The following is a 21,058-nucleotide window of genomic DNA, read 5'->3' as shown; positions in this document are numbered from 1 at the left end:
GAAACAGAAATGGTGGCGAAAGTGTTTCGAGGTCGGTTCACTTGAGTTCAATCGAACGTCCCGTGCGTAGGCAGCACCGTGGTGGGGCTTCGAGTGGAGTAAAACGAAGCAAAAAAGGCTGACGGGCAATATGCACTCCAAATTAAGAAGATCCTACCCAATCGGTGTGTGAAAGAGTGCGTGTGTGCTTGCGTGCTGACGTGCGTTTGTGGGCATGTGCGTGTGTGGTGTGTCTCGCAGGAGAGCCCCCTGTGTCTGTCAAAGCCTACTAAGAAGCCTGCGAAAAGGGCTGTATCAGTGTTTCTATGTTTATTTCTATGCTACCCCCAACATAGCCCTGAGGGCGCGCGCGTGTTGGATCACGGAGCTTAGAATGTTGACCTCTGAGGAACCTCGGAAAGTACTCCTCCGTGCAACGAAAACAGCAGCCACTTTCCAATGATCGGGTTTCAATGCACCGCCCCCCTTACGAATGGGCGGATGAGAGGCGAAGAACGTGAAAATCCCACTTCAACACCAGCGAGAGCCGTATAAAGCTCCGTAACTGACACCAGCAGGCGAGGCGTAGAGATCTGTAGCTGTAAGCCAGCGTACCTGCAGAGAAGAAAATCGCTTTCCTCGTCGTTGTTTTAATGCCGCAGAAAGATGTGCTCCTTGTACGCACGGCACCAGCATTAAAAGGATGCTACGCCAAAGGATTATTGCGTGCAGAGGCAGGACGTTCGACAGGAAGCAAGCCCGACCTGTGTGCGTGAACGCTCAAACGAAGAAAACAAGGCTCAGGTGCACCTGTTATGCGTTGCCCGTGTCGCTCATAAAATGGTGAAAAGAGGGAAAAATGCACACGAACGCAAAGTGATATCCGGGGCAGGGTTTATGTTCGTAGAAGATGAAAAAAAAACCCAGTATCTTCCATTATGCTGCGACTGCTAACCATCTGTCTGGAGAGCGGTGTGCGAATGCAGCACCTTGTGTTGCAATTTTCGCCCATTACTCTACGTGCGAAACGTGTCAATTTGAGCGCGTAATGTAACACACGTCCCATGGTTGGCGCTTGACGTCACTCTGTCCCTACCCAGACGGTTAAGTGAACAATTTCCCATCGCAAAAAGGATAAATAAATAAACGAAGACGGCACGAAGGATATCGCCGAGAGGCATTCTTCAAAAACCTCACCGTGTGTTTGGACAACGTTTTGTTGCATCAAACCAACCAACCTTCAAAATGCTTATCCAAAAGAGTAGGCCTTGCCTTCCGGAGAACATCGCCGGAGTCACGTGTACAAACAAATCATAGCGACGGCACATTCGATGCTATTGCTGCCACTCGTTTCGATTGTGTAGGCTCTTGAGAAAGTGCCACCATGGGCGCTGTGTAAAGTCCGCTCCTCAAATTGATTCGCTTCATTGCTGTCGTTTAATTTCAATCAAAAACACCCTGGCCCCATTTCGCCCTACGCCAATTAACTCACTCATCTTTGTTTTGGTGGCCTGGTTGGAGAGGTTGGGTTAAACACCGCGTTTTGATCGAGGGTTTTAATTAGCTTTTTTTTGTGTAGCCATGGAAAAGCCCTAGGCAAGGCGCGGGAATACTCTGGGTAGATGTTTCCTTCGAGCTAAATGTCACAATGTCGTTCTTACTATTTTCTAGAGTGCGAATCTGTTCCGTGGAAAGTGGAAAAGCCCCAGCAACCGCTGGCCTACTTAGTGGAGTGTTACAGCGTCGGAAAAAGCCCTCACGCAAGATCGTCCCACTCCTATGGACGCTTCCGTTGAGTCGTGTCGGTTCACTTCCGTTGTCATTGCACCCCAAAATTGTGTGCTTCCGGTGGCAAGTGTCCAACTGTGCTGGCTGTAACTGCGCTCACAGCTGCTACCGAGTGTGTGTGGGAGCCTTTCGAGTGTGTGTGTGTTTAATTGTTCGTGTGCGCGAAAGCGAAGAAGAATTGTCGTCGCGAAAAAGAGCATATCGTAGAGAAATCTCGCGGATTTCGCTGCTACCAACCCGCGCTAAAGGCCCTAACGGCTGGGGCAACGGAGACGATCAACGCGAAACCCGTCGCGGGCATTAATCATCGTGCGAACTGTTAGACGCCTCGCTGCCTCGCTGTAGGGCCCTAGTGCCAGGATGAATGCCTCCGATCATGGGTAAGCAAAATAGAGCGAAATCCTTATCCTTTCTGTCCCACGGGGGGGTGGGAAAGTCCCAGAGCCAGAGGGTTGGTTTTTGTTGAGTTCCTGTTTCGTTCCGTTTCTTATGGTGCCTCCGCTGTTCGTACGGTCGCGGTCATTTCCACTGGCGAATGATTTAGTGCTGGTCCAGATTTTCTGTTAGTCATGCCATAAATCGTGACCCCAATTACAGGCCATGGGTAGGGGTTAAAATTTGGGCGAAATAATGAATTTACCGCATTTTTTTCAAGCTGCAACAAGAAATACTAGACGCGTTAAATACTTGAGAATTCATCGCGTAAAGTTAAAAGCTGTTCAGTCGTAAAAATAACATAAACCCTCTTTGATGCATGTGCAACATTGCTGCCCTTCGTTTACTAATATTTTCCGCACTATTATATTATAATATATTTCGCACTATTAGTTTCACGCAAATTCGCACTGCATAGCGAAACGTTACGTTTGCGTTTTCCAGTGTTTTGCAGTAACAATAGCCGATTAAACCTTGACGTTAAAGGTTTCGCACTTGATTGCGTCCGATCATTCGCTTTGCCCACATGGTTGGCTTCGCATCCCCGAGGTGGCTTTGCTCGTCTATTGCGACTGTGGCCTAGTGTGGCCAGTTATTAGCTAAGCAACCTGCTTTTCAATTGTGCTAGGGTCAGGTTACATCAGCCGTATAAGGCAGGAATTTTTTCACTAGTTTCAATATCTCACCTCGACTCGTCGGCTAGTATGTTCTAGTACGTGATTTACGATCGCAGCCATAACAATGGACATTTTTTTCTTTGAGCGATTCATTTTTCAAATTTTGTACATTGCCAAATTGTAAACTGCATATATTGTTAGGGTTCTTCCCTTATTGTACTATCTGTGTGATAAAACACAAGAACGTTTTAAGTCATTTCAACAAAAACACCTCTACCACTTTTAGCAAACATTTTTATAGCGGACCCAATCAGATTTACACTCTGCCAATCATACAATGCAACTCATAGAACGTTGCATTAGCTGCACCCGCACTGGTAGTGGTGGAAAAGTACACACAATTTCGACCGACCGATCGTTGAGTGTGAATGTGTTGCATTTATCTAGCCAGACAGGCTAGGAACAGCGAATGCATGTGCGGAAGAGCAGGTTGCAGCTTCTGTTGTCAGCTTAAGTGGGTATTAACGGATGTGTACCAGCGGGCTGAGCGGTAATGGCCCTATTGTACCGGACTGAGCCGGATGGAAGCTGATTAAATACAACCAAGGTGGATTAAATGTGCTTTAAAGCATCACCTAAGTACACACACATCAATCCAGTGCCGCAAACGGCCACTGCAGCATGGGCTTTAATATTAGCCCTCCTCGGAACGGTTCATGTTTGTTTGCGCTTTTTTTTTCTTTTTGGCAACAACCGGAAGATGCATCAGGTTATGTATTTCCGTCACCCAATCTTCCCGCACAGGTGGGGAATTATTATCGTGAAACTTGTTCCGGCCTGGCGCACGACCTTCTTATCTTGGATGCGTGCGTGCGGAGAATCTCGAGGCGCTACTACTATTAGATAACGCGGTTACTTAATCATGCCAAAAGTGGGCACAATATCAGGGCATTTTATTATATTTGCTCAGCCTAAACAGCGCAAACAGCTGACGACATTCTTTTATGTTCAATTTCGCATGTCGCGAGTTCTTGATGTTGCTGAATTATATATTTATTCACACGAAGAAACAGTAAGGCAAGTTTTAAACCATCTTTTTTATCGTGCGACGATCGTCGTGCTTTCAAATGACTCATCCACCGCGAATGATGTGACCGTGGGTGTTAGTCATAACCACGTCGAGCTTATTCCCCTGCTCAATTTGTTTCCCGAGCTCACGTTGCACTGGATACTTGCCTACCGATGAACCATTTGTTGGGTTTTGCATGCGAAATACAAATTTAAACATTGCCACCACGGCTGAGTGGACGTTTACACTCAATGTGCCAGGGTTAGTACGAAAAAGCCAACACGAGGCTGGGGTTTTCATAAGCCGCTTTTGGTGCTTAAATAGCGCTCGCCTAAATGAGTGCATCTTTTAAGGCGGTGGAGGGACAAAACTTAATTTTCAAAATTAATAAAATAAACTACTGGCAACTTCCTCTTCCCCGGCCAATCCGACAGCTTACCGACGAATCGTGGAACGACTTCAGAAAGTAAGCGCGCGCGCCTACGTGCCTCGGTCGAAAATGAATTGACGCCGAAATCTTTTCAATAGCTGGCGGGCAACGAGGCCAACCGGCCAAGCCCCCACCCCAAAACCATCTTCATAATCATCTGCACCACCATCATCATCATCATCATCATTGTCGTCAGCTCGGCATCATCCCGGTGTAGAATTGGATGAGCCAATGTAGGATTTTTTTTTGCTGTTGTTGTCCAGCTCTCTTTAACCGCATCGTCATCGTCTCGTACCGGCACACCTTGATTTTACGTGTCCTACGTGACGTTGATAGGATTGGGAGCCGCGTCAAACCACCACCGAGTCCTGATTCTCTGTATCCTTGTGCTCGTTTCTAGCTCACAACGAGCTGCACACTTTCAGGGTACGAAGTGACGATGACGTCTTGAGTGGCGACGAGTGTGTGTGTGTGTGTACGTTTGGTCTGCGGATTTGGGGTTAGAAGTAGGATGTGGCCCCCTGACCTAAAGGGATTACCAGCAAACTGTGCTGTAAGGACAAAGCGCGCCAGTGGGAGGTGTCCCACTGGGTGGAGCATGATCTTAGATAAACTGGTGCCACAAACACCGTTGACTAGTGAACCTGGGGGTTCTAGAATGGACACCTGCTACTGCTGTTATATCCCCAATGTGACCCTTTTTTTCAACAGTGAGCCCAATGTGAGAAAAAGTGAAAGAGAGAAATCCCAGGAGTTCGGTTGATTTTTGACACTTATATTGCCGGATCATGGTTGGCTGTTTTTTAAGGGGAAAAAAATCAAGCTCTTCGTGAAGTTTCGGTAGCTGCTTTCGGCTGAACTTTCGGGATTAGCTTGAAAGTTCTGTAACAGAAAAACTGTTAAAATAATTTCAAATAGAATAAACGACAAAATATTAGTATTCATTAATGCTGATGCATTTCAAAGACCGCATAGGCGCTCGTAGAAGCTGATTTACATCAGCCCGGTAATTGTCTTAATGATGAAACTAAATGTTGAGTTATTTTTAGAAGTAAAAATAAGATTCCCATCCACGACACCGCCTTCCTTTTAGCGCCTTACAATGTGACCTGATGCGGGGGGAACAAAAAAAAAACAAGTTTCTCAACCATTCATTTTTTTTTTGTGTTGACATTGCCATTGCCCGGTATGGAAATTCGATCCCGCCCCGTAGTGGTGGAGCTTGTGGTTTATTAAATAATACGCTCCAAACGCTAGCTCAAACACGGCAGATAGGATTATGTTGATTGTTTGACATCTTTTCTCAATCGTTTTATGTCGAATGTGTGTGTGTGTGTTGATGCTTTTGCCGCTCCATCGTCAGCAAGAACTCTCGGAAAACGAACTCTCTGCTGCAGGGCTAGACGCCGCGCGACAAAGTACAATTTTTGTGAGCTCCATTATTTAGCTTCCGCTCGCGCGTATCGCCATCAATTTCGCTGCTTCCGTGGTGATGATGGGTCATGTTGTTAAGACACCGTGGCAGTCTCTTGCTTACACTTTGCACCACCTTAAAGGGCACGGAAAGGAATAATATGCTGCTGCCGTATTCCCAACCAGTGCCATGTGACACTTTACCTCAATATTTGGCGTCAAACGAACGCAGCCGCGCGATGTCACCGTCGTTCGTTTCCTTTACGAAAGCTTTCGAGTGGAATTGGGGGTTTTTGAGCGGGGAAACAGTGTGTAATCGAGGTGTCCCTGACGGAACGAAATATATTCGTTCGGTTCCACTTGAACACCTCAAACCGATCGATCTTTGACTCGCTTGCACCAACACCACCACCTTCGACGTGGGTTATGATTATTATTGAAATATTATGCTTTTTTTTAACATCCCTCCCCTTCGATCCAAATAATGGATTTACGATACGTGCTCGGGGAGAAAAATCGGGAAAGATGTTGCGTGCCAGGTCGATTAGCATCGCACACGATTGCACGTCAAACAGAGTCTCGTAATCTCGTGGTCAAACTTCCTTTTCAACGTGGTTCCGTGATAGTGTCACGATACGATGGATGTATTCGCGTTTGGTTGACAAAATAACCTGCGATTATCAACGCGTTTCTTCGTTTATTCATCATGTTTTTGCTCACGTTTTTCCAATCGTATTTATGGCATTTTTTTAAACGACAACGTTTCAGTTCAAAATTGACCTTCTATTACATTTCCCCGCAACATGTAATGGGCACCTATTATCTTATCAAGAACCTGGCCTAGTTGCCACTGATTTGATTGCTAGTTGTTGCATTCTATTACATAACCAAGCAACGCATCGAGTTGATATTCTTGCCCATCACCTTGTCGATGTGTCAGTATCGTTAAATCGATGCCGGAGAAACCGATTTTCCTTCACGCCGCTGAGCTTAGCGACCAGTGTTTCACGTTGCGGGAAATTAATAATACATTAAATTAATTCCTGCCCTCGCACGTGGTACCAGAGCTCACCTGACGGGTTCTTCTACTCTTATCGACGGGTCGCTGATGTGACTAATGTTAGATATAAAAAGGCGCGTCTCTGGAAGAGAACGGGTGGCTTCACACGTTAGAATCGTGGGGAGGGCGATAATTATCCAATTATTGCCTTTTGTCAACCTATGCTTCCGGCCCGGCAAGTGATGAATCTATGCTCACCGTGTCTGTAATTAGGATCTGTAATTAGATGGATTGCCTCATGGGATTCACGGCTTTCAGCTGGGTATTCAATCAGGATAACATTTTTCCTTGTCCGACCGTTTTTTTTAACGTGAGGGAGTTATGGTTGTTTCCTTGCTGTGTGTTTGTGTTGCGTTACGTAAATACTTATTTAAATTCATCTTCTTTTTTTATTCTTCTCTCCAATGTCCACGCAGGTTCAATCCAGCGTTTAATATGGCCACCATACGGCAAGCCATCAACGAAACGATAGAACGAGGTGAGTAAACACTGGAACGGATGAGCGCATCCAAAAGGGACGACAATGGCCACCGCCCGATCGGTCGTTCGAAAGCAGCGGCCAAATCATCAAGAAGGGAATCAAAACGCACCGACGCTATGATTTCCCCTTGCTTCGAATGCTCCATCGGTTTTTTTTTATACTTCAACGACTGTCAGCCAGCGAAACTACCTTTTTTACGATCATTTTTATTTTTTGGGTGCGGCTGCCGGTTTGCGTTCTTTTTCCCGTTTCCCAGCCCACTGGTGGGGCAGGCGGAAAAATCCCACATTTCCACGCACCCTTTCGGGGGGAAATTACCATGCCATGCGAGCAACACAGTGTGAAGCGTTTCAGCGTTCTCTAGCCCTGTCTGCCCTGTCGGAAGTTCACTGCACTCGACGAACGACGTGGCGGTTTCGGTTGCTTCCGCTCGGAAGCGAGAGATCGATTGGTACTAATTAATATTCGGCACCGGCGGGTGCGTAAGGGAACATAACCCCCGATTGATGGGTGGGGCATGTGAGCGAACGTTAACGGCGGGATTTTTTTCAACGATTTAATGATCAAAGGGGAAAACTCCAATTAGTTTCAATGCGTCGAAAGATGAACCTTTGCGCGATGTTTTTGCATGGAAAAATTTTAATAGTACCTTTTTGTCGTTCCAGTACGGATTCCGACGCCAACCCGCCTGCGGGATCTCATCCGACAGATCCGTGCCGCCCGGACAGCGGCCGAGGAGCGTGCCGTAGTGAACCGCGAGTGCGCCTACATCCGCAGCACATTCCGCGAGGAGGACTCCGTGTGGCGATGTCGCAACATCGCCAAGCTGCTGTACATACACATGCTCGGCTATCCGGCCCACTTCGGGCAGCTCGAGTGCCTCAAGTTGACGGCCAGTCCGCGGTTCACCGACAAGCGTATCGGCTATCTGGGTGCGATGTTGCTGCTCGACGAACGGCAGGATGTCCACCTGCTAATCACCAACTGTCTCAAAAAGTAAGCTCCCACTCTCACAGTGCAAGGATAACCACGATCGTCTAACAAAAACGCGGCACTTACGCCGTACCTGATTCTACTCCACAGTGACCTCAACAGTCCGACGCAGTTCGTCGTGGGGCTGGCGCTTTGTACGCTCGGTGCGATCGCATCACCGGAAATGGCCCGGGATTTGGCGGGTGAGGTGGAAAAGCTAATGCGCTCGCCGAACGCGTACATCCGGAAAAAGGCTGCCCTTTGTGCGTTCCGGATCATCAAGCGGGTCCCGGAGTTGATGGAGATTTTCCTTCCTGCCACGCGGTCGTTGTTGAACGAGAAAAATCACGGTAATGGGAATTCAAACTCCGCGAATACCGGTCGTCGATACGAGCGTTGGGAAAAATGTGCCTCTGCTTTAAAGATGCGGTCACGCTCAATACATGAGAGGCGCATGAATCGAGAAGCAAGGCGGTAATTATGGTCCAGCAAAGAAGCGCCAGCGTGGAAACACCTGCAAGGGAAGGATAATAAGCTATGCCCTGAAACAGAGTCCATCGCTGCAAAGTAGCTCCGATGTCCGTGGTCGATTTTCCACCATGCTGTAATTTATGGAGATATATTCATTAGGGCGAGTTTGTGAAACTAGCACTCTCGTGCATCATGTGCGGCGCTTCTGCTACCGGTACTTGCCAACGTAATAATCAATAGTTAGCAAGACAACCAGCCAGTAGTATGCGGGGCAAGGCATACGGTTTGTTTGTGTCGCTCAGACATGGTAGCTAATTAAGACAAGTGAAACCCTTTGAAACATGCGATCGTTGGCTGTGTGCGCATCGCTGGCCCTTGCAGGAAGTGTTTTTTTTCGGAACCATGGAACATTTCTAACATTCCATTGCGCGAAGTACCTGGATAAAAAAAAAAGTTGGTTTCGCTAGCTTAATTCAAATGGTACAACACTGTGACCAGAGTCGATTGCTTTAAAAAATGTTTCCTGCTCCCATGCTGCGCTAACATATTTCCTACATCGACAGGCATCCTCATTGCTGGCGTTACCCTCATCACGGAGATGTGCGAAAAGAGTACCGACACGCTGAATCATTTCAAAAAGGTGAGAAAACGGCATCTAATCTAGTGTATTTGTGCTCCATTTAAGAACTAAATCAATCACACAATTTTTAACACAATTTACGAATGGGTGGTTTATTAAAACACAAATCTGATCTCATCTTGTACTACACGGTTTGGAGTCAAACACCATACAGCATATCTTGGAATTGGCCCTTGGGTTGAAATTTCCGTTGAATGATACACTTTGTAATTTACCTCTTGTTTTGAATTTATTTTTACCACTCGTTTTTTTTTTTGACCACCTCTGAACATTCACGTACCCGCTTCGTGACAGCAATTAGTCATTTTGTACATTTACGGAGTTGCGGTATTTGTTTTGTTTTTTTCTTCTTCTTCTGTACTAATTGCAACAGTATCGTGTTCCATACGCATAGTTGGTGCTAGATGTTGTGTGCTACACACGTTGGACGTTTGTTTTGTAGTCGTTTTTTGATACGGTAGGCAATGAAGTAATAGATTTTGTTTTTTTTTAACATCCCTACGTTCAAGCAAATTTTATCCCCTGAGTCACTGGCGCGAACATATCTCTTTCCTTAGCTAGCGTAGGGTGGTTCGGTTGATAACCGTTTGCTGTGACCACCTGTACTGTAGAGTACTCGTTTAGAATTAGTTTTTTTTCTATCCTTAGAGTGAATGTTGATGTGTAGTTGATGAGAAATCATTTTTCCCAGCTCAAACATAGCGGCACGAGCACGAGCTCTTTCGTCCTGCGTTTGTTGATGTTAGAAGCGTGCTAATGTGCTGCGTAGAATCCTGTTGAATGTTTCGTTTTCAGCTAGTGATTTTTGTATTTTTATTTTAAAACGTGGAACAGCTTTTGTACTTTTGAGCACCAAGCATTGAAGGAAGAACGTGGATATGGAGGATGATATAATACACCAAGAAGTCGCTGAAACGTTTGCATAAGAACTAGATTTTAGTTTGTTTTTCGTTCCTCAACATCCACGACACGTTTACCTCTTAGTAATGGCATTCCACCCAGCGATTTTTGTAATTTAGGCTGAATTTTTGTTCCACTTGCGCGAAATGACTGTTGTTATTTTTGACACTGTTCCCTTCCTTGAACAAACATCTAGAGCTGCATTCCACTAGCATTATGAAACCATACCTTCGATTGTGGTTCTGTAGGCGATATTGATTGATTTTGAAAATTGCTTGTTTGTTTATGGCTGTTTTGATTTTTGTCGTTTTCCCATGGGCCGTTTTTCTTATCAGTATTTTTTATGGTCGACATTCTACTGCCCTATGGGTACGGTTTAGGATGCGCGACCACCCATTTTCATTTTCCTTAACATCCTGTTTTGGGGGCTCGAAAGACTTGCGACTTTTTGTTCGCGTTTTGAAATTTGCTCTACATCTCCCGTCGTCCAATACCGCCCATCGTAAAAGCAAGTAACCACCATTTGTACTGCGTGTTTTTAACCGTTTTCTTGCCGTTACTTCCCAACTTCCTCCCGTTTGCTCATTGCGCTTGCCAGGATAGTGGAAATCAAGAGGTAATGCCCTTCACATATATATTCCCCTCACGCCCGTTCTCTCTCTCTCTCTCTCTCTCTCTCTCTCTCTCTCTTTCTCTCTATTCCTCTATCTTTGCCACTTCTAATTTTTCGTTTTTCCCCAACTCTGCTTCTTCTATCTGCAGTGTCTTTTGTAAATAATCGTGATAGAAGACACTCTTAAATGTTCTAACTTAAATCCATATTGCTTCAAATGCAAACTCCATTTAAAACTGTGGTATAAATCCGAGGAGAAACCGAAAGAATTTTCGAATCTAATAGCAAATTAGTTACTGTCCACTTCGTCCCGATGGGGAAGTAGCTTCATCCTCTTTTCTATGTACTTTTACGTCCTGTTTAGTGCATCTATTAGAAGATTATGTTAGCTTTATTCACTGGTGGCATGTGTTTTTTTTGTGCCGAACGGCAGATACTTGTTTAATTCGTTTGACAAATTCGTATAATTAAGAACGAAATCCTATGTCCCTGTACGTAGTCCCTATTCGTGTTCATGTTTGTAGTTCATATTTCTAGCCAACGTTACCTTTGGCGCAAGCTGTGTTTTCCAGTGTTGATCGTCTTTTTGTCATCGTCTCTGATTATGCTACCGCCGGTCCGTTAAGCCGTCACTAAATGTTGCGTCTATGAAGTGTTCCCAACCATCTGGGAATGTTGTTGTTTCTCCAGCTGTTGTCTATTGTTGGAATTTGCTTTGCTAAATTTACCTCTGCATGAAACGTCGTCCTTTTCCTTGCCCAGCTCCAAAAACCGACAACCATCAGCTCTGTTTGAGTGTTCGAAGCTTTTCCCGTCTGCTTTTGCGCTTCATACTCGACCGTTTCCGACTGTCCGGAAAAACTTAGCTCTTTATGCGTTACTACTTCTAAATGCTGAGGGTGCAGAGTACGCAGCAAGGACATCCAAATACGGTGCGTTTCGTTCTGTTTGTGGTCCTGATTATGGTGCTTGATGTTTGTTCGTTTTCATTGTTTGCCTGACGGCTTTAAAAGTTTGTTTCGTTTGCTTTTGGGACTTGATTGCTGGTGGGTAATCGAGAGTTAAGCTAACTTCATGATGTTTTACCGTTTTCCTCACGAGGAAATATTGTTTCTCTGTATTATGGTCCAAACTGTAGACTAGTTTATATTTGTTTTTCGTTATTACTTTTGTGTTTTTCTTTTCAATATTAATGGATTCATGTTCTCTGGCATTATGCCTCATCACCGGAAATGTCGTCATCTGCATATTCTTATTTATACTTCTCCCGTATTTATATTCGGTATTGGTATATTCTGTTTAGTTTCATCTAATTGTTTTACGAAGCGTTTAACACAAAACTAGTGCACAATGGAACAAAAACTTAAAGTATTAATGAATTATCACACTACGGCTTTAATTGTATCTTAAAGCACTTCGAACCCAGATTCGCAATCGATTATGCATTCGCTGTTTATACAACGCTTTATAATCACTCGTAGTTATAGTGTGGCCCCATCCTCGTGCCAATCAATCCAAACATCCGTAGAAACGTCTAGCGCCCCTTCGCCTCTGTCTATTACTAGTAAACCGTTCGATTCGCTAGCACGTTATGCCAATCTCTCTAGCTCTTCAAGCGTGGTGTTTCGACGATGCAGTATCGTTCCGTGTCGCATGTGGATGTGCCGTAGATGCGCTTGAAATATTCATCAGTGCAATGCAATGCATTAGCTTCCAGAGCACGTAGAAGAATGGCCACGTGCTTGTGTGTCCGGTTTTGCGTTATAGCTGTCGGATTTATTTTTTTTTTCGCTACATCAGTTCCGTCCCATGCCTATTTCCCGACTCGTGTTTTTCACGGAAAGCACCACGAATAGCAATTGGCAGGCTGTTTTTCCTCTCATTTGTGTATTTGCATGATTTTCCAGCTGCGTTTTCAGCTACCCCTAGCTTCGTTTTGTGAATGAATTTCTCCAGTTTATGCTGCCCCCGTTTGGCTTGCTGCTGTGGCTTGATTTAATATTCTTCCAGTTCGAGTCCGATGTCTGGTCATCCGTATTCCGTTCTCTTGCGAGGCTCCTAGTGCGAGCTTTTGCAGCTGCCATCGAACGTGCATTCTCGTGCACTCGATCGCTTTCAGTTTTGCCCTCCGGGATTCACCTGTTTCAGTGCGATTGAACATCGCTTCCCGGGCTAAACCGAATGGAGCTCATAGCAAACGGACTGCAATTTGCATTTAACTTGCCATTTTTTTTTCTCGTTTAAACTATGTTTTGGCTCAATGCCGCGACACACGTCTACTAATCTATTCATATCTCGCATATTGACATCTCTATTGGGTGATGTTTTTATGCTTTCTGTTTCCAATCTAACATATTTGGAAGCATATATATCTTGGACAACATTAAATGCGGTTCAAAGCTCATATGTTCAATATGCGAAACAAACTCTGTATGTACCTATATTATCCGGCTCTTTCTACCCTCACATTTCAACGATCTCAAATCAAATTTCCACTATTCCTGCATGTGATAAAATTCCTTCTCCTCACTGCACGTTTTATGTTTCTTAGTTGATGCGCAATTTTGCGGATGTTGTAAACGAACTTTCTGTAAACCAGCTCTGCACTGTGTCTGCTTGAAAAGGGTCGAATGGCTTTTCCGTTGGATTTTAAAGCACCCCCCCCAACTATTGCCAAAAAGACCGAAGGAGTGTGAATATATCGCTATGTATGCGCTTCAGCCACCTGTGCTTGGTAGGACGCCCGTTCTTGTTAGACCCCTCGCCAAAAGTATCACGTCGCGAAACGAGCGAGGATCCGTGTGCCCTTCTCCCCGTATGTGCCATAAAAATTCTTTACCTACACAAAACTCGGAATGTCTTCATGTCCCCAAGAGCCACGCCTGAAACGTAACGAACTCGAGCTCACCTCTCGCGGCGGCTTCCCGTTTGGTTCTGATTCGTGACTTGTGCCATTTGTTGTACCGCTTGCAGGCTGATCCCTGCACTAAAACAAAGCATGTGGCAGGTGTGCAGAAAAACGCTCCGAACAGCGAACGAAACGGGCGAGAAAATCGTCCTCTCTTCACCGTGCTTTTATACGCTTCAGGCGGCTCCCCTACATATATTCGCAGTAGAAATCGCGACTCTAAAACACAAAAGTCGATTCTTCTTTTGTTTGTGGAATAGGTATAGAAAAATGTTAAAGAAACAAACAAAAAACGCGAATGCTCTATTCGCGTCCGTGCTTTGTCCTGCTTACGTTCGCGCGTCCACGTCCTTTGGCCTCGTTACGGATCTTGGGATATATTTTTTCTTCTTCTGTAGTGCCATAGCTAACGTTTTGCTTTGTGTGTATTGTTTCTCTTCTATATATGTATTATGGCGTTCTTGCTGCCGTTCCTTGCCGTTCCGTGATGTACATCCAGATCGTGCCGAATCTGGTACGAATCCTGAAAAATCTGATCCTGGCCGGCTACTCACCTGAGCACGACGTGAGCGGTGTTAGCGATCCGTTCCTGCAGGTACGGTGGTCTCGTTCGAAAACATTTTACGATGTACGAGTGTAAATATATTGATTCATTTTCTTTATGCTGTGCTGCTGGTTGGTTTTAGGTAAAAATCCTCCGTCTATTGAGAATCCTCGGTCACAATGATCCGGACGCGTCAGAGGCAATGAACGACATTCTGGCGCAGGTGGCAACCAACACGGAAACGAGCAAAAACGTTGGCAATACGATCCTATACGAGACAGTGCTTTCCATTATGGACATTAAGTAAATTTCACGTCGCATTTATCACCAAATTTGCTTTTCCATTTGTAACATCTCTCTGCTGTTCCCCGAACAGATCTGAAGGTGGCCTTCGCGTGCTGGCTGTTAACATTCTCGGTCGGTTCCTGCTGAACAGCGACAAGAACATACGGTACGTCGCGCTCAACACACTACTACGGACTGTGCACGCGGACATCTCGGCCGTACAGCGCCACCGGAGCACAATTCTCGAGTGCCTGAAAGACCCGGACGTTTCGATCCGGCGGCGAGCGATGGAGCTATCTTTCGCGCTGATCAACTCGCAAAACATACGTGCGATGTCGAAGGAGCTGCTCGTGTTTCTGGAGAAAGCTGATCCGGAGTTTAAGGCGCAGTGCAGCAGTCGGATGGTGCACGTGGCTGAGCGTTATGCCACTTCCATCCGCTGGAGGTTGGATACGTTGCTGAGCGTCCTGATAGCTGTAAGCATTGCCGGGTGTTGCTAAAATGAATGGTCAATTTTAAGCGCTTCTTCGTGGTTCTATAGGCTGGCAACTACGTACGAGACGACGTGGTATCATCGACGATCCATCTCATTCTCAATAGCCCTCCGGAAGAGCAGGCCTACATTGGGATACGATTGTGGAGCTCAGTTCACAACGTGGCCAACTCGGAAGAGAAGCAACCGCTTCTACAGGTTGCCGTGTGGACGATCGGCGAGTATGGCGATCTCCTGCTCAGCTCGGAACGGATCGAAGGTAGGTGTGGATGATGTAAGCCCAATTGGCTTAACAAACGTGAGATTATCATCATCATGCGGCAATGGTTCCCTGGACTCCACCTGCTTTTTTGATGGGAAAATTCATAGTGAAACCTGCCAATATTAGTTCATACTAGTGAAAGTAGTCATTCTTGAGTCGTATGCGCAAAGCTAATGCTGTGTTTAGTGCTAGAGATGACTAGATGCGCTTACAATAGTGATAGCTCGAAACCCTGATAAAGGAAGCAAACATGTGTATACAATTTCCCCCATTACGATGCTTTGTAGCAACTGAATCCCTGTAGTAGTTGGTTATGTGTGTTTTTCTTTTTTCTCTCTCGTTTTTCCCCCGTCACATGGTACGCTTGCGAATCCATCCACTGCACAAACGTCCGTATTCCACCCATAAACTGCTCATTTTCACACGCAAGATGTTGAAATTCCTGCAGAACATCAGCTCGTCGACACCTATCAACGGTTGCTTTGGTCTACCTCGGTTTCGACAACCACGAAACAGTACGCGTTGGTCTCACTGGCCAAACTTAGCACCCGTATCCGGTCGAAGGAGGAGTAAGTATCAAAAACTATGCTTCGGTTGAGTGGTTTGACCTCTAATCGGTGATCTAACATATCCTACAGGGAAACACGTGTGAAGCAGATGATTGAAGCGTTCGGTTCACATTTGAACATCGACTTACAGCAGCGTGGAGTCGAGTTTGCTCAACTATTCCGCGACTATAGTCACCTGCGACCGGCACTGTTGGAGAAGATGCCTAAGATACAGAAGACGCTACCGAACGGCACGGACGTCGAAGGAGGTGGTGCATTTGATGATCAACAACCCACCATCGATCTCATCGAGGGTGGTGACGATGGAGACTCGTCTCTGATGATCAACACGAGTGGCAGTGTCGCAGTCAGCAAAATGGGATCCGACTCGGTAAGAATCCAACGCGCGCAGTGTTGGTTATCGCATCAGGCTAATGAATTCTGTTTATTAACTTACAGCGCGCGCTACTCGATCTCCTCGGTGGCGGTGACGATCCGATCGATGGTTTGGGGCTTACTCCGACCGCGGATGTGCTGATATCGGCTGGGGCGAACACAACCAACGGAAAACCGGTGACTGGCGCACTGCCCGTCACGAGTGGTAACAATCAGGATCTGCTGGATCTGTTAGGCAGCCTCGATATGCCTGCGAGCACGCCCCCAGCAGCCGTCAATTCGTCGGTCGGTGCTAGCACCCCACTCGGGGGCATCGGGCTCGATCTGAACAGTCTTAATGATAATAGCATTAAGAACGGTACGAGCAGCACCACTACAAGCACCGGCGGTAGTAATCTGCTGGCCAACTCTTCTTCCTTCGGTGGCCTCGATAATTTGTTAAATTCCAATCTCTCACCAACGACGACGACGTCGCTGCCGCCAATGTCGACCATTCCCGGGCTGGGTTCGCCCTTGACAACCCTGGGCGGTATCACTTCACCGACGTCACCCACGGCAAACGTGAACAGCACCAACGGAACCAGTTTGTTTAGTGATTTCTCGGCAGCAGTAATCAACAATAACGATGTGAGTAGTTTGATTGATACGTTAGCAAATGCCATTGGCGTTTCTTTACTTTTTGAATGGGGGGGTTTAATTTTAACGGATACTTTAATCGCTAACCATTTTAGGAACACGCCAAGATACTGACCGCGCTGGACAAAAACGGCATCCTTGTGCAGCTGTCCGCAAAGCATTCGGGCGGTGCGTTACAGATCCTTATGACGGCAACCAACAATTCGCTTACCACGCTCGAGCAGTATCTGTTCCAGGTGAGTAGTCCAACTTCCATCAGCTGTGACTGTTTTACTTTTACGATTATTTCCGGCAATAAACGTTTACCTTTTACTGCGCTGTCGTTACAAATCCTTTAGGCGGCCGTACCGAGAAGCTTCACTCTGCAAATGCTCTCACCGTCTGGTTCGACGCTAGCTCCCGGTGGGACAATAACGCAAGAGATGCGTGTCACTAGTACGGCAAAGGTAATGGACGATCGTAAAACTCGGCCGGTGAGTGGGTTTTAAAACTAGTTTTTTTTTTCTTCTTCTTTTTGCCCTCATGCATGTCACAGGCCACGCTAAGGATGCGTCTGCGAATATCGTACCAGTCGGACGGCAACCCCGTTCAGGAGCAAACGGAAGTGTCCGGTTTCCCGGAAGAACCTACCGAATGAGACCTAAACGAAAACCCGCATTATCATCAGCAGTGCACTGCGTGGCATCCGTCTGAGCAGAATACTATACCGACCGCAAAGCATTTGCCCTCAGTAGTCTGAAATGTTTTATTTTCTAGCCGCCGCTTCTTTGCATTTGTTGCAGCATCCAACGGAAGAACGAACACCGTTGCGAAAGTATGCCGGTCAGAGCGAGAACTGCGAGAGGGATCGATATCCGAGAGCTTAATTTATGTTACTTGTGAAAAAGTGTGTATTTGTTTTTCTCGTGTGCAGCCGTGCGGAGCCATGTGCCGATCTGAATCCATATATGCTTCGTTAAATTGCAAGGTATTAGGTTGAATTGTTAAAAAGTAATAGCTTAATTTTTTTTAAATGTCATTAACACGTCCATTCGTATGTATCTACTATTCATCTATTTTACCTAACCCAACGCAATACTACTTCTAGCTTGTAACGATAGCTTGTCTCATGAGGCGAAGAAAAAGAAAGTGAGCTTCGCGTGTAAAGTTATGACCTATTAGGAATATACAATAATAAGCATCCTCCGTGCGCGCATATGTCATCCTCTTTCCCTACGCGATACCGAACAGTACTAGGAGTCGTGATCCCGTTGATAATCTCCAAAGTAAAACAAAAAACAAAACGGGCTAGGGCAGCAACGTGGCGCATGTAGGTCGAGGACATTCTTAGCAGACCGCAGAAAGAAGCGTGTTGAGTAGAGAGAGAAAAAAGTACAGACAAAATAGTTGACTGTCATACTTTAAGGAGGCCTGAAGAAGGAAAAAGCGGGCTACCAAAAGGCCTTCCATGCAATCCTAGACGGCACGGTACGGCTTGAGCATTCAACAACTAGTGAGAGTGAGCGTGTTTGTATTTGGTGGGCTTGAGCGCGATTTATTTGTGATGGATGCCCAGGGTGGCCGGGTTAATCGATTGTACATACGAGTTTGCTATGGCTGATGGTGGACGAGGAAATATGAACTTGAGGAGTGAATATATATTAAGATTAGCACGCATGTGAAAGCTCGTTGAAAAGTAGGGTTTTTAAATGATTGTTTTGCTACGCGAATCCACATCTACGTCTCCCTTCCACCTTTGTTCGCGTCGTTTGTGAAGAGATGCTGCTTTGCATGGAAGGAGGGGTAGGGCATGATGAATGTCCTCTTTATCAAGGCTTAACACTAAGTATAACCAACCCCGTCAGGCCAACGAAAAACAGGTGTCCCATGTAGGGAACACAAAATGTCGTAGCTAACGTTGAATAGCGTAAGAAGGAAGTTATTTAGCTGCTTTAGTACGGCAAGCAACGGCGGGTGTGTAATGTCGTAACAGAAATTAAAAAAAAAACGTGACAGTTAACCTAGCTGATATGGGAATAGAGGAACACTTTTAGGGAAACATACAATATTTAAATATCAAATACACAGACACACATACGAACATACGCGTACGAGGTATCTAATAGTTTCGGCGGGGAAGCGAAAGGTGGAACCGTAGAACGAAGTTATAGCATGTACGTATAAGAATAATGCGAATCGCATGGCTCAATGTGAAGTGCGGCCGGTAGAAAGGAAGAAGCGACCAGCCCAGAAAAAAAAGCATGGGATAATGATTGTTGGTCGTATTGCTGCTAAAAGCATCCGTGTCCTTGTTGGTGTTGACGGCTGGTGGCGGCCGGGCCCACCTGTTAGTGACGTGACACGACGTCCGTAAGTGTGTCGGCTGCTGTGTTTAGTGTGTAATGTGTAGTGAAGCCCTCATCTCGACATCTTCCACCCGTTCCTAGCCGGTGAACCACACCGAATCAGACCCCCTAACCAGGGTGACCTCACGTAGCGGCGATTGGGTGAAAAATGTACCGTGGCAAACGCAGTTTGTTCCAAGCAAAGCGGTGGGGAAGATGAGATGGAAAAGCAGCCGAGAGTCTGTTAGACCGGTTGGGAAAATGTGTGGAAAAAATGGGCCATCTCTCTGTGGCCATGCCACCGATCTGGTGTTTTCCGTCCAAAAATCGAAAAGAATGAGAATTAAAACTGAACGAGAGAGAGAGAGAGAGAGAGAGTGTGAGTAAGAGAAAACGATAGAGAAAATAGGTGTTAATGTGAGGTACGATCCCCACCCCGGCCACTTACTAACCCCCACGATGGCAAAATGTGTATGAGAGAATTCACCGTATTGATATATGTTAACTTCATCTTTCTTAACTATACCTTTAAGCCTTTTGGAAAATATAACCGTAAGCGCTAGAGTATAATTTCCGATATCCGTTGGTTTGTTTGTATGTTTTTTTTACCGATTATTTCTGCACGAAACGTTTCATTCAAAAATGTTGTAATAGCATTTGATTTTTTTAGCATTTCTTTTCTTTCTTTTGACTGTTTAACCACATCTTATTTTTTGCATTTCGCTTTCCGTGATGTGAAATGATTTAAAGGTTTTTTTTTCAGTAAAAACTAAAATGAATCGTAATAAACCTTCGGATTGGAAGGCTTTGGCAGGGAAAGAGCAATAAGAATAGAAACTCGGTCGTACATCTTCCAAGCAGTCAAAAAATGTATCTTCACCAGCGAAGAGGTCTCTTGGTTTTACTTTGGCTCTTTTGAGGTATTTGCTTCATCAAATCCGTACTTAAACTTACTGGTTACGTTTACTAACAAGAAAACAAGCTGAAGTTGATAGATACAGTTCAGGTCGGATAAGCTAAGAGGTCCATCGATTTATGAGCTAGGTTTATAAGCTTTCCTTGTGTATGTAAATAGAAGAAATATTTGAATTATGAAATATGGTTTCTCGAGCTACACGAAATGATTATACTGCGAGCTTTTAAACCCTTCTTTGTCGCAATAAACTCAACAAACGAGGACGTTTAATTTTGCAATTGTTAGTATGGTAATTAACAAAGCTGTACCTTGTTTGTTTTGAGCGACACCTTTGTGTAGTTTAATTTAAAATATGATGTCTTACAGTTGGCTTATCCAGCATGAACTGTATGCATTGAATAAGAGGATAGAATAAAAAAGACATAATTATTTTAAACACCAGTTAATGGGAACGACAGAGTGGAGTTTTGGGAGTAAAGCAACAGTAAACGAAATATGACTATTCGAAGCATAATACAAAAACACATTAAACGGGCCGTAAACGGAATGGCCGTAAAATATTGTAGCTATACTATGAGGACAGATTAAGCAACTGGCATGTTAAAATATGGAAAAAGGATGCCCGATTGGAAACGAGTTACGGCAGACGGTGAATGTTAGTGAGTGGAGGAACAGATTCGTATCATCCTAGCGGAACTGCTTATTTTTCATACGACGTATTACTGTACCGTTGATGAGCTGATACAACAGAAAAACACTCGATACATAAACAGAAACACAAACACACACGATCTATTATATCCCTAATGGGTAGCGAACTGAAAGTGAGCGGTTATATGGAAGAAACGATAAGCAAATGAGAAATATAAATAAATGTA

At 45.2% G+C, this 21,058-nt stretch overlaps 1 protein-coding gene across 1 annotated transcript; it reads left to right on the top strand.

Moving 5' to 3' along the window:
• The first annotated feature begins 2,127 nt into the window (after nt 1–2,127).
• LOC128727507 (AP-1 complex subunit gamma-like 2) lies at nt 2,128–17,577 on the top strand. Its single transcript, XM_053821426.1, has 16 exons — nt 2,128–2,147; nt 7,208–7,269; nt 7,938–8,268; nt 8,356–8,594; nt 9,279–9,355; nt 10,854–10,871; nt 14,276–14,371; nt 14,463–14,623; nt 14,697–15,081; nt 15,147–15,357; nt 15,791–15,929; nt 15,999–16,299; nt 16,368–16,931; nt 17,036–17,176; nt 17,279–17,386; nt 17,476–17,577. Exons 1-16 carry the CDS (start codon nt 2,128–2,130, stop codon nt 17,575–17,577), a joined length of 2,955 nt encoding a protein of 984 aa, XP_053677401.1.
• The last annotated feature ends 3,481 nt before the right edge of the window (nt 17,578–21,058 follow it).

The sequence above is a fragment of the Anopheles nili genome, chromosome 3 (genome assembly GCF_943737925.1).
Source record: "Anopheles nili chromosome 3, idAnoNiliSN_F5_01, whole genome shotgun sequence".
Classification (NCBI taxonomy): Eukaryota; Metazoa; Arthropoda; class Insecta; order Diptera; family Culicidae; genus Anopheles; species Anopheles nili.
Note: the sequence above shows the minus strand (reverse complement) of the source record. Positions and strands in the feature narration are given on the sequence as shown.

Bases quoted from the DNA above. Each gene is read 5' to 3' on its own strand.
- LOC128727507 (XM_053821426.1), top strand. From the start codon at position 2,128: ATGAATGCCTCCGATCATGG. The intron at 15,930-15,998 runs GTAAGTATCAAA...CATATCCTACAG, and splicing joins CGTATCCGGTCGAAGGAGGA to GGAAACACGTGTGAAGCAGA. The intron at 16,300-16,367 runs GTAAGAATCCAA...ATTAACTTACAG, and splicing joins GCAAAATGGGATCCGACTCG to CGCGCGCTACTCGATCTCCT.